Source organism: Gavialis gangeticus, unplaced genomic scaffold (genome assembly GCF_001723915.1).
Source record: "Gavialis gangeticus isolate Ggan-Ray unplaced genomic scaffold, GavGan_comp1, whole genome shotgun sequence".
Classification (NCBI taxonomy): Eukaryota; Metazoa; Chordata; order Crocodylia; family Gavialidae; genus Gavialis; species Gavialis gangeticus.
The window spans coordinates 1,211,988-1,224,725 of record NW_017729004.1 but is presented as its reverse complement, the minus strand read 5'-3'; the positions used below and the strand labels follow the sequence as shown (position 1 = coordinate 1,224,725).

Here is a 12,738-nt window from a genome sequence, read left to right as displayed (position 1 = left end):
TCTTGTGGAGGCTCCTCTCCTCATAGGGCCTGCCCTGCTGCCCCCTGATCATGCGAGTGGCCTCCTCTGGACCCTCTCCATGTTGTCCACATCTCTCCTGAAGTGCGACACCCAGAACTGGACACAGTACTCCGAACTGCGGCCTGACCAGTGCCGCATAGAGGGGGGTATCACCTCCTTGGACCTGCTCGAAATGCATCTGTGCATGCATGACAAGGTGCGGTTGGCCTTCCTGACCGCGTCCCCACACTGCCGACCCATGTTCATCTTGGCATCAATGATGACTCCAAGATCCTTTTCTGCTTCTGCACTGACGAGAAGAGAGTTCCCCAGCCTGTAGGGATGCTGCTGGTTCTTCCTCCCCAGGTGCAGCACCCTGCACTTGTCGGTGGTGAATCCCATCCTGTTCTCATCCGCCCACCCCTGTAACCTGTCTAGGTCCGACTGCAGCCTATTCCTCCCTTCTAGCGTGCCCACTTCCCCCCACATCTTAGTGTCATCTGCGAATTTGAACAAGGTGCTTTTTACCCCCTCGTCCAAATCGCTAATGAAGATGTTGAACAGTGTGGGTCCGATTGCACATACTGATTTAGTGCCCTACAAAACACCATTAGGATTATTACTCTTGCTACTATAAACAGACTGATCTGGAATCCTCTTACCAGGGAGCAACCTCCCTGAATTAGCAGGGTTTTGCTGAGAAGCCTCAGTCTACTGGGCCTTTGTTCCCAAAGGAGGCTTCTGGGTGGTACTGTTATACAAAATGTCTCATGGGTTCCTTAGTACAGTAAAAGCCCTGTTATCCAGCATTTTACTAACCGGCCAGAAACCCCTGTGCCTCAGGTAACCAGCATTCTTAGATTACCAGCACCCCCTGCCATTCCTCACTCATGCCGGAAAACAGGGCTTTTAGTGTATGCAGCTTTTTTCTCCTCAATCCCCCTCTGAAATTGGAGAGTACTAATTTATCCTCATTTTACAAACAGGAAACTGAGACATACAAAAAATTAAGAATATGTTTGCACAAATGAACAAAAAAACCAACAACCTTGAGGTAATCCTCTACTAGCCTAAGTCATGGGAGTTGCCCATTCCTTGTCTACACTGTCCCCTGTAACCAGCATTCATGAAACCATCCAATACTGCACTTCTTATTTCTCAAGCATATCCTATGGAAAGAGTAGATTAGGGGGCAATGGCAGTGGAGATTCATAACTGGAAGCTCAGCAAAGCTTCAAGGCTCATGGTGAATGCTGCCAGGGGTGAGGTACAGGAATGTATAAGCCTGGACAACTAGGCAGACACGGGGTTGAGGACAACCTGCTCACTGCAGACCTACTCAAAGGAACCTGCTTGTGGTCACACAGTTTGACAGAGTGGGTTCAATGCCCCGATGATGAAATCACCCATCCATCCTTCAAAAAAACTAAAATATGACCTATAAGGAAAACAAAGCTACCTGCTAAATAAGGTCACTTTTTCCATAATCTGAACAAGTATTAGACATTAGAGCTGTGCAAAGCTTTGGTTCCCGATTCGATTCGACAGAGATTTGGCCTGATCCGTTGGCCGAATCTTTGAATCCGAATCGAATCAGGAGACCCTTTAATCTCTCCGAATCGAATCTGAACTCTCCAAATTGACTCGGACAGATTTGGAAAGATTTGGACAGAGACAGCTTTAAATATTTTTTCTACATACCTCTAGGTAGCAGGCGGCTCGTGAATGCTGTGATGCTGGGGAGCATGGAGTGTCCCACAGGAGAGTGGAGGGTGCTCCCTAGTGCGCTTGGCAGTGGACCAGAAGCACTTCCAGTCCACTTCTGGGTTCACTGGAGAGCACATGGGGGACCCCTCCACAATCCTTCTGGCTTGGTGACTGGTACCTCCTGGGTTGGAGGGGGCACCCAGGGTCCCCCCATGGCTGATTGCCAAGTTGGGGCAATACAGGGGGGGCCCCTGCAGACCCAGAAGCAGACCAGAAGTGCTTCTGGTCCACTTCCAAGTCTGCTGCCGAGCATGTGTGGGGTCCCCCCTCCCACTCCTGTTGGGACACTATATCCGCCCCAGCATCGCTGTGATCACAAGCCATGCTGGTACCTCAAGGTATGTAGAAAAAAAAATGTTTAAAGCTGTGTCTATGTCCAAATCACTGATTCTATGAATCAGCATTGAATCTTCAGATACAGTTTTGGCCAAATCGAATCAGGGACAGTGATCCAAATCAACGAATCAAATCACTGTCCCTGATTGAGTCTGAATCCATACCTGAATCGAATACGGCCTGCTTCACACACCCCTATTAGACATCTGGAAACAAAATGTCAAGAGTGGATAATGAAAATAGAGAGTCAAGCTGCTTGTGCCTACAACTACAGGCACAATATGAGCATCTTACCCCGAGGCAGTGAACAGGGGCAAGCAATGACCTTTTTAGGCAAATGTCTCTGGGTTTCAAAAAGGATGCTTTTTGGGAAAGTGATTATGTTAAAGGCTGGGTGTTCAGAGAACAGTGACAATCTATTGCAGATCAAGCCACTCATTTCCTTTCCCCTAGTGATAACATATAAGCGCTTCCTAAACATACAAGTGTCCCAGCTTGGTTCTCAGAGTTATTCAGTGATAATAAACTAATAATAAACTTAATAGCCTACGAAGGTCCCTTTCAGCCCTACTTTTCTACGATTCTACACTCAGAGCCAGTATTAGGAATTCATGATGGTAAACCATCTAAACATCCAAAATACAAAAGCAGCCAAGACAGAGGTGAAGAGGCAGGGGGAAGTGAGGTGAGGTTGGGGCAAGAGGAAGAACTGTGAAAAAAACAGTTTGTGACAATGAATCCAAGGTTACAGCTGCAGAAACAACTTTGCCAAAGGGTAAAAGGGACCAGGGCTTTACCCTGAATCAGCTGCTCTGCATAAACTGCTTGGATGCACATGGCAGTTAATTTACTGTCACTTGGCTCTGTGGATGAGCCTCCCCTTACTGCAGGGCAGGGAACCTGCACATGACTGCTGAAGAGCAGGTGACAAGCAGTAAAGCCCCTCTTCCATTGTCCTGTGGGATGCTGTTTGTATGTCCATATCCTAAGCCAGAATTCCTGAGACCTGGCATGTGGAAGAGAGCACTGTGCAAGCTGGTTCCTCGCAATCCTAAACTACAACCACTGTTGAAAGCCTGCTTCAACACAAAGAGCATCTACTTGTATTAAGAAGTGCTTTGAAATTATGTCCAATATGGCTAGACCCAAGTGGAAATCAAATTAGTTTGCAATGTGAGCAGAACTGCAATCCAGATCCTATAAGAGAAGGCAAACAAATGAGCACTGTACTTCTGGATCCCCTCCCAGCTCTTAAGTTCCCTTCTTACCAATTGTAGTCAAACCAGGATGCATAGCTTGGAATAATGATGTGATTTGTCTGCTCGGTGACGTTGTCTTCACCGGGATCAATCGATCGGCTCTGATCACCTTTATTAGGATCTTCATCTTCCTGCATCACAGGAAAGAGAAACAGTAAAAATATATCAATTAAAAGTGGGAAGCAAGCAAGTAAAGTGATACTGAACTACCACATGGCTATGTTAGTCTAAAACAATGGTTTTGCTATTATCAGAAGAATAACTTAACTGATTGGTTCCTTGATCAACTGGAAAAGCCTTGATGAACAAGCTGATCTAAATTCACAGCAGCACTTTCCATAGTGTTCATGTTCCCTTAGTTTTCAGAGGATCAGTTCTCCCTTGACCTGACAATCTAGGAAGCATAATCTAACATCACTAGAAGGTAGGCTTTGCAGCTGATATTTAGGGTACCATCCTCACATGTGTAGTGAACACACAGGTTGGTTGGGGGAAAACATTCACAGAAAAAGAAGAACGAGAGACTGAGGCTACACAGTAAACCTGCTGTGCTGTCAGTGGCACCTGAAGGCAGGTAGCAGGGTCAGCATGCATGAAGGCACTCGTGCCTGGCACAGTGAGTTTACTCTCCAGTTCTGGCTGAACTGCTCATGCATTCGACTAAACACTGATGGAGACACAATGTGTCTGAACAGCAACAAGTGAGCAAGCCACAACTGCACTGTTGTGTTCCCTGCCAACAAGCCTTTTACCTTAACAAGGAGATAAGATGGGCTGGGTCTGTCCCATGCCCTCCTTAAACTTCAAAATGGTCAGACAACCCTCCAACAGCCCAGGAAGCTCTGCCAAGTCCCCATAACTCCACTGCCTTAATCAACACAGTGGGACTCTGAAAAAGCAGGTTATTTGTGGAAAGAGCTGCTAAGGGCACTTTAATATATCCAAAAAGAGAGAACATCTCTCAAGCACAGGCAGATGGGTCCAGGATGGCTGGAACTGAAAGAGAATGGCAGTAGGAGGTAGTGGGCTGTCCTGAGACCAGGAAAAGAGACTGTTCTGCAAGTGAGCATCCTGCACTCTGATGAGGACATCCATCTCCAGACAGGCCATCTAGCCAGCATCCAGAATGTCAAGTGAACAAAGTCAGGTTCCAGTGCAATGTGTGACACTGGTTTGGGGACATGTCAGAGAAAGATGCACTAGCGTGGTCAGTTGAGAGGCTCATCAGCTCAGAGTACCAGAACTGCTGCACCCAAGCTGGAGCTACCATGATACGGCCCAAATCCTGTCTGAACTCTCTGAGGAGTCTGGAGATGGTGGGGAGGAGAGAGAAGGGGCAGAACAACCCCAGGAAGAGAAATGCATCCAAAGAACATGGATTAGCACCTACCCAGAAGCAAAATAATTCACTCTTATTTTAGCACACACTGGGCGCATCTACACGTTCATTAATGTGCCATAATTATGGTGCATTAAGTTTAGTATACCGGTAATAACAGGTACTAACTTAATGCACCATAATGCATGCTACTACGTGTTAGTGCAGATGAACTGGTTTTTTGTGTGATGCTTAGTCTACTGTGCCTTAGCACACTTTTTGCATGAAGGGCTAATGTGAAGTAAAATTAGTCTAATGAGCATTTAGCATCTCATGTAGATACACCCACCAATCCTGTCAGAAATTCAGAGTGCTCTTCTACATATTCCCCCTCTGACTTCCACTGTGATACCCAGGCTGGACACTGGGGGTGAGAAAAAGAGAACTTTTCTATACACTGGAAACAGGATGAGAACTGGAGACCTTGTTTGATGCAGATACAGTTGTAACGAGGGTACTAAGTCAGCACAGTTCACAGGAGGGGCAAGACTGGGAGTAATGGTGCTTGGAAGAATATTACATGTACTTCAAGAGAGGCCCAGATATTGACCTACAAATAACTTAGCCAGTACCCTGAACAGTTTCCATCCCACAGTGTCTCATGCTAAGGGACAAGTTGACACTAGAGGGAATGAAGGGTCCCGGTGCTGAGAACAGCACTAAATGGTACAATGCCAGGGGCAGTGCAGGCATCACGAGATGCACGAACAGCCTGTGCCTGCCTCCTCTTCCATGCTGGGTCATCAGAAAGATGCCTGAAGCAGACCTGGAGGACTGCTCAGAGAGGTTACAAGCTTAGAGATACAGATGACAATCTGTGCTTGGACTCCCAACGGCATTGATTTCTCCCTCATGCTGATGGTGTTAAAGTGCAAGGGGAGCTGAGAAGGGAAACCACTAGGCAAGGCAGCAGAGCTGAAGTTTGCTGATGCCAAGGCAGGGTAAGGCTGATTTTTTTCCAGGTTTCACTTGAGGATAAGGAGAGGCAAAAACCAATGGCTGCACAAGACTTTTCCAATTAAAATAAAACCTACAAGCTTCAGCCACATTTCCATCTTTAAAGACTTGTCTTGGAAAATACTATACTCTATGATGTGGCCTTCTTGCAGACAATAAGGCATCAACAACCCATGTAAAGGCAAACCAAAATGATCGGGGCCTGGAGTCGTTACCAGACCAGGACAGACTAAAAAAAACTAGAACTCTTTGGCTTGGGTGTGGACTATGTGAACAGGGAACTGTTGAATAGGGAATAGATCACTCTAGAGATACCTAGCTCAATGCTCTCTTTCTGTCTATAGCATCCATTTCTGCCACTGTCAGAGACAGAATACGGGGCTAGAAGGACTGCTGGTCTGACTCAGCATGGCACTTCTCACGTTCTTATGCAAACAAGTATACTTGAGTGACTGTTCACAAAAAACAAAAAAAACCCACCAACCAACACAGGCTCTAGGGATGTCCCAGACTCTAGGGAAGAATGTTGCACAGAAGTCCAATTCTTCAGAATATATATTTTTTAATTCTAGCCAGGAATTAGGAGCACTGAACAATGGGGCCCTTCATGTCTGACCTAAACCAAGACGTACAATTGCCATTTGTGCAACACTGGCACTTCACGCTTCCTCACCCAGCCCTTTGCTGCACCACAACATATGGGTCCTGTGGGCTGCCCCACTCTACCCTCAAGGAGTGGGGCAGGAAGCAGAAGCTGGATTGTGGGGGGGAAAGCCTGGTGGGCAGCAGCAGGAGAGAAATGGCACTTGGACAAGAGTCCCTCCTGGGTCACATGCAGCCCACAGACCACCAGTTGGACAGCCCTGATAAGGTGTGGTCCTCTTCTCTCTCAGACTTCCTGGATGAAGGTTTTGGAAGTGGAAACAGTCATCCATAAATCTCCAGGTCTGGACGGAGGGGAAAGAACATGAGCTGCTCCAGGGTTTCATCTTCATTTGGATTTGCAAGTCACTGGATCAAGGTGGAACAATTTGTTCATCAGTTGTGTCAGGGAGCACTTAAGTCTGGCAGGGAAACACAGATGCATTTCCTCTGGCTACAAAAAGCTGTCATACTAGTATACTCTCAACTGCTGACTCTATGCCATGTGCTGGCATACAAGAATCAAGGATACCAAAAGACATATCGTGCTGAGGGACCACTGGGGAAAATACTGGCAGTAATACGCTTAAGAAAAATTGATGGTTATTGGTTGAAAAAAAAGGTGACTGCTGGAGGAAACCACTCTTGTTGTAAAAATATAATAGGATTAAAGAATATGGCAATATGGGTTCCTAAATACAATGTGGAGGGTAGGAATGGCAATTATTCAACATTTTTAAAGCTTTAATTGATTGATTTTTTCCTATATAATCCAAATAAAGAAAGACTGATCACATATGGAGAATGGGTGTTAAACAGATATGTGCCTGAACCAGCTAGAAGCAGAAAAACACTGTCGTCCAGCCGGATTTCACAGGCAAATTAATTCATGGATTAAGACAGAATAGAAACTAAGCCTAACTCTTAGCACCCATGCAATCCTATCTGGGAGAGGCAGTCCTGCCCTTCCCCATCCGGTTCCGACTACTCAATGCTTCCCTGCCTTCATCTCCTAACAGTTCATGGCATCTGTACTCCAGGCTGCATAATGCATTAACACGTGTTAAAGTAATCAAACGCTGGCCTTTAAAAACCAAAACTATTCCTTCCCCCTCCAACACACAGAAGTACATTTGCCCAGGAAAAAAAACTGCTCTGGTAATGGCTTAGTATAAAAAAAAGTATATACTATAAGTGCTGCACAAAACACACTGTTCCTGATCTCCAGGATGTTGCTCACTTAAAGGGTAGACACCCACACTCGCAGAACATGAGGGCACTGCTGCTCTTCTGGCATGCATTTTACCTTGTGTACATACATGGTATCTGTTCATCAGAAGTCTGCTCCAGCTTGGATTACGAGTTTAGTACTGGCATTTAGTTTGGAACTAAATCTGGCTGTTTCAGTTCATGTCTTTCTGCCTAGGTGTTTAATTATCTGATCATTACAGTGATAATCAAGTTCCTAGCAAAGGTGATCACTGAAGAGAGGAGCAAGCTTCAAATGCACTGAGATTTTCTCTTCTCTCCCCATTTCAAATGGGACAACAGGTTTCAGTGCTTCCAACAACCGAGTACACACCTGATCTGATGTAAATAAAATATGCACCTGAAATTCAGTAAAGCTGGAATCACATAAGGACAGAGGTCACAGGTCATATTTCCCAGAGTTAGGTGTGCAACTGCAAACATCCCTTAGCAGCATGCAGAGATCTACATGGAATCTGTGTCTAACAAGCACCTCTTCAAGCGCACACATCAAACTTTGAGAATCTGGCCCTGTGCTTGTATTCAAAGTCAGTGACCAGTCAGTGCTCCTTCAGAGCAGGGATATTTACTGCCAAGATGTAAGTCACCACATTTCTGAATAGGAGTCCTACAGGGCATGCTTGCCCTGTTTTTTAAGGCTGACCCTCATGGTTGCCTTCAGTTACCCAGAGCCACATGAGCTATTCCAAGCCACTGCTTCCCATATATATTACCTTGTGGCAGCTTTGTGCAATGCACAGGAGAGAAGCAGGTTGCAGACTGATTCCTGAAAGGGCACTGCTCAAGAGGGGCTTGTCTCTCTCTCTGTGCTTGGCTCTAATTACAGGAAGGCTGGTACAAGAAACTGTAGTATTGCAGCTGACAGACAGACAGCTTCCTACCTGGGGTGCCCATGTGACTTGTCAACAAACTGTGAGGAAGGCTAGGTTAGGAAGGCACAACCTCTGCTCTGATACCTATGAAAATGTCTAGAGGTGCGCTAATGTGTATTAAGACAGGCAGATTTGGGCTAGAAGGTGGCCCTTAGTAGAAGCGCAGAGAAGCTGCGTCTAAACAACAAAAGGAACAGCCCAGGTTCTGTGCTCCCTCCTGAAACTCTGCTGAGGCTGTCTGCCTCCTCAGATCCCATTTGCTGACCACACATTTTATAAATACATAGTAACCTTTCTATACCGATTCCATTTTCTTTTTCTAGATAAGGAATTATTTCATGTTGACAGAAGAAAGTCCCTCACCAGGAATGGTTTTATTCTTATGCTGGAAACAAATGAGAGCAAATTAAAAGGGGTGGGGACTTACTGCTTTGTCAGCTACTCCAAGGTTAACTGCCCTATGCCTACTCTTATGCTCTCGAAAATGAAAGGTGGACTGTGGTGCCTTAGCTCTTTCACACAGGGGACAGTATTGCAGTTCAGCTTTTGCTTACTAAGGGGGACAGTGAGGGAGGGGAGGTGTGCATGTGGGTAATCACTTTGGAGCAGTGAGTGCACAGCAAGTCTGTGTCTCTAATCAATTTGCTGAAATTATGCTTTCATCCATTCCCTTCAGAACAATTGCTATTTGAATTCTTGAAGGTCAGATGAAGGTTATTCCCTACCCAATTTCTGACAGAACAGTTGTTACCTTTCCTCCTGCAGCCACTGTCTCTTCATCTTGTTCATCTGCAAGGTAAGAGGCACAGCATGAATCACACTGCCAGGAAATGCATCTGGATTACTACGCTTTTCTAATACAATTAATTAACTGGGCAGGATTGTGTTTATTTGGGGCACAGGAGGTGAGAAGGGAGAAAGGAGCATGGACTGTACATCAAAAACTAATCTCATCGTTATGGACATAATGAGTCACACAAAAGAAAGAAGGGGATAGGAACAAAAATACAGGGCAAGGATAATTACAGTCTCTCAACACTTGGGGATTCATAATTAATTACTGGTTAGCCTACTGCCCTGGATGCACCCTTTCATAATAGGCTGTAGGCAGCTTGTTCAGGTCTCTAAAATCTAGTGCCTAGCCAGCCATGTTCCACAATGATTTTCTCTGGTTCCCAGTAGAGAGAAAGAAAGGGTTTGCCTGAGAAAGGCTGACACACTTAAGAGCACACAGGATGCCTGCAAGAAAACAGCCTCAAGGGAGGCAAAAGAATTTTTTTTTTCCTGTTGCTGATTTGAGTGATAGGAGTTAAATACGAAGCTGAGACTCAACAGATGGAAACAAAACAGGCAGAGTAAAAAAAGTGTAGTGCTACAATGATCTTAACTGTAAGCATCTTTTCTGGCACCTTGTAAATATTGGTCTATTACAGAAGTAATGTAAAGTAAGGTTTTTTTTGTTTTTTTTTTTACCTAGGTCTGCTACTGTTCCTCCTTTCACCGGGGTGTTTTCACTGTCTTTCTTTGGGTTCACTATAAAAGGTAAACCAGACTGAGAATCCAGTGTGCCCCCAAGTCAAGATACATTATAAGCCCACCAGTCTCTCCCATAACCCTAGAATATCCCATGGAGTTACCACACTGATACACTGGGTTCCCCAAGTTGTCACTAAAGCATGTAGCTGACAAACAGGGGTAGTGTTTTCAAACTGAAGCCAAGAAAACTATTCCATGGCCCAGTATGTTCCATGCCCCATACCGCAAAAACAAGCGAGTTACTACACTTCAGATTTAAACCATTAAAATAAATCCATTTTAAACAGCCACAGGAAACATGACCGCAAACAGACCAATGGTTTCTCTAGTCCAGTATCATACCAATAACAGTAATGTACAGTTGTCTATTCAGAGAAAAAAACAGGGAAGTGCCTGTAATTCTCTCATCCTTCAGTGTTCACTATTCTTCTGTCTTAAATCACCTATGCCAGCAGTTCTCAACCTTTTGCACCTTATGTCCCACCAACCATTTTGTCGAAAAATTTTGGTCCCACCACGATAAAAACAAAACTCCACTTTTTCCAAGAAGTTTATTTTTATGTTCAGCTTGAAATTTTGAAGGACATTAAAGTCCCACCTACATGACTTTTGCATCCCACTGGTTGAGAAACAGTGACCTATGCTACATAATAGACTATCCAACCACCCATTTTTAGAATCAACCAGATTCACTGCTAGTCTACACTTATATTTAAAACAAGAGAGATTCAGATTTGACTGGAATTTATTAAGAAAAATATTACAATAACAACTTATGGTGGTTAAGGAAAGGAGAACGGTGGCAGGAATTGAAGGAAAAGCCCAGAATTGTGCAAAAGAAAAACTTCCTCTCTAACTGTAGCTTTAGCTTGCTCTGAGATCCTGTTCTGGAAGTAGAACCAGCAGAACGCAGAATAAACTAGAGCGCGCGTGAAGCAGAAGCAGCTTCCTCTGCTTTACACATTTCCCAAAAAGAGTTGTGCCCAGAGCTTCTCAATGCTGAACAGCATAAACAAACTGACATCCCTTAGCATGGCAGTTAGATTCATGACGCTGGATCCTGCACATCTATCAAACCAGAATGACAGTTTGCTTTGCTGGCCATATGCTCACAGTTCATGAGAGGTCAGATCTGCACAGTTTCAAAGGACAAAGGATCTATTTGTCTAGAGGAAGACTCGGCTTCGAAGAACTGCCATGGATTTCATTCTGATACGTGCTCGGGTTAGGCTTTGTTTTGAGCAGGGAGAATTACACAACTACCCCCTCCCTGCAAAATCACCAAGTACTGAATTCTTATCTGCAACTTGCCATAAAATGTCCCAGATGCTTTGCTCCCAAGCATAGTTATCAGAGCATAGACTTCATAGATTTCATAGACATTAGGGCTGGAAGGGACCTTGAAAGATCATCGAGTCCAGCCCCCTGCCCAAGGGGCAGGAAGTCAGCTGGGGTCATAGGATCCCAGCAAGATAAGCATCCAATTTACTCTTGACGGTGTTCAACGTAAGTGCATGAACCACCTCCGGTGGCAGGCTATTCCAGACCTTGGGGGCTCGGACAGTGAAGAAATGCTTCCTTATGTCCAGCCTGGAACATGTACTGAGCTTATTTTGTTCTTCACCCAGTGTTTACTGTATTAAGAAGCACTAGTCTCAGGTGTTACACCAAAAGATTAGGAAACTGAACACACTGGGTTTATCCCTAGCTCATTAACTGAGGCCATGTACAAGCATTACATTCCTATCAGGAGAATCATGCTTGTTGCTTCTCCCTGTAGAAGCAACAAGCATTCATTCAATCCCCCCTGGGGGAGACCTGCCCCACCCAGAAGAAAGATCTTGCAGGTGTCAGCATGCTTCCCTCCTGGTCTGGTCTGGTCTGGTCTGGTCTGGGAGGAGCGGGGAGCAGCAAGGCAGTGTTCCCCACCTCTTCCCCAGGCCAGGGACTGCCCAATTTGGGGAAGACTGGGGCTTGGCCCTGTTGCTGGACTAGTCTGGGAGGGGACTGGAACAGCAGAGCAAAGCCCCCTACACACCCCCCAGACCAGGATCCCCAGTCTGAGGATCGAGGGCTGCATTTGCGAGGCTGCTCCCACCAAGAGAAGGAAGGAGCAGAAGAGCAACTGATCCTTGCTCCCTCTGAAAAATCTATACCATATATAATTTTCCTTAGTTATGTGGGACTTGCAAGGTCTTAGATATTCAATCTACCATGCTCTCGTCTTCACTGGAGTTTCCATAAAACTTATTTCAAAGAAAGAAGGAGTTAAAGGTCAGTTTCATCACTTCCACCTTTCAAAACCCTGTTGAAACAGTAGCAGATGGGCACATAGCCCACAAGAGTGGGCTACTGCAGAAGTAGCTTCTCAAACATAGTGAAAACACTGTATACTGTGTTCAGTAAATGTCTGACTATTCAAAAACCCAGCGTCACTAGTAGCATGCAAACACTATACCATTTTTGGGAAGTACCACTTCTTCTATGTTGGGTACAGGTATTGGGTCTTCCATGTCCTTGGTAAGATCTTCTTGCTCATCCTCTTCTTTTTGACCTCTCCTTTTCCCATACAGACCTGCTTGTCTAAAACAGAATGAACACAAATAAATAGCTGGAAGGGGTACCTACCATGCATTTCAATCCCACCAGCTCTCAGGTTAACAGGGTTGGGTCAGGATGGTATGTTCAAGGTAACAGATGTGGTAAGAGTGGTCTTGATGAT

The 12,738-nt window shown here is 45.2% G+C and overlaps 1 protein-coding gene across 1 annotated transcript in view; it reads right to left on the bottom strand.

Annotated features, from left to right (window-relative positions):
- SMARCC1 (SWI/SNF related, matrix associated, actin dependent regulator of chromatin subfamily c member 1) overlaps positions 1–12,738 on the bottom strand; it is a 200,010-nt gene that overhangs the window by 132,102 nt on the left and 55,170 nt on the right. Inside the window, exons 12-15 of the mRNA XM_019507918.1 lie at positions 12,475–12,529; positions 9,954–10,013; positions 9,232–9,269; positions 3,372–3,493 (exon numbers count right to left, since the gene is read on the bottom strand). Coding sequence (XP_019363463.1) covers positions 3,372–3,493; positions 9,232–9,269; positions 9,954–10,013; positions 12,475–12,529 — 275 coding nt within the window. The remainder of the gene's footprint in view (positions 1–3,371; positions 3,494–9,231; positions 9,270–9,953; positions 10,014–12,474; positions 12,530–12,738) is intronic.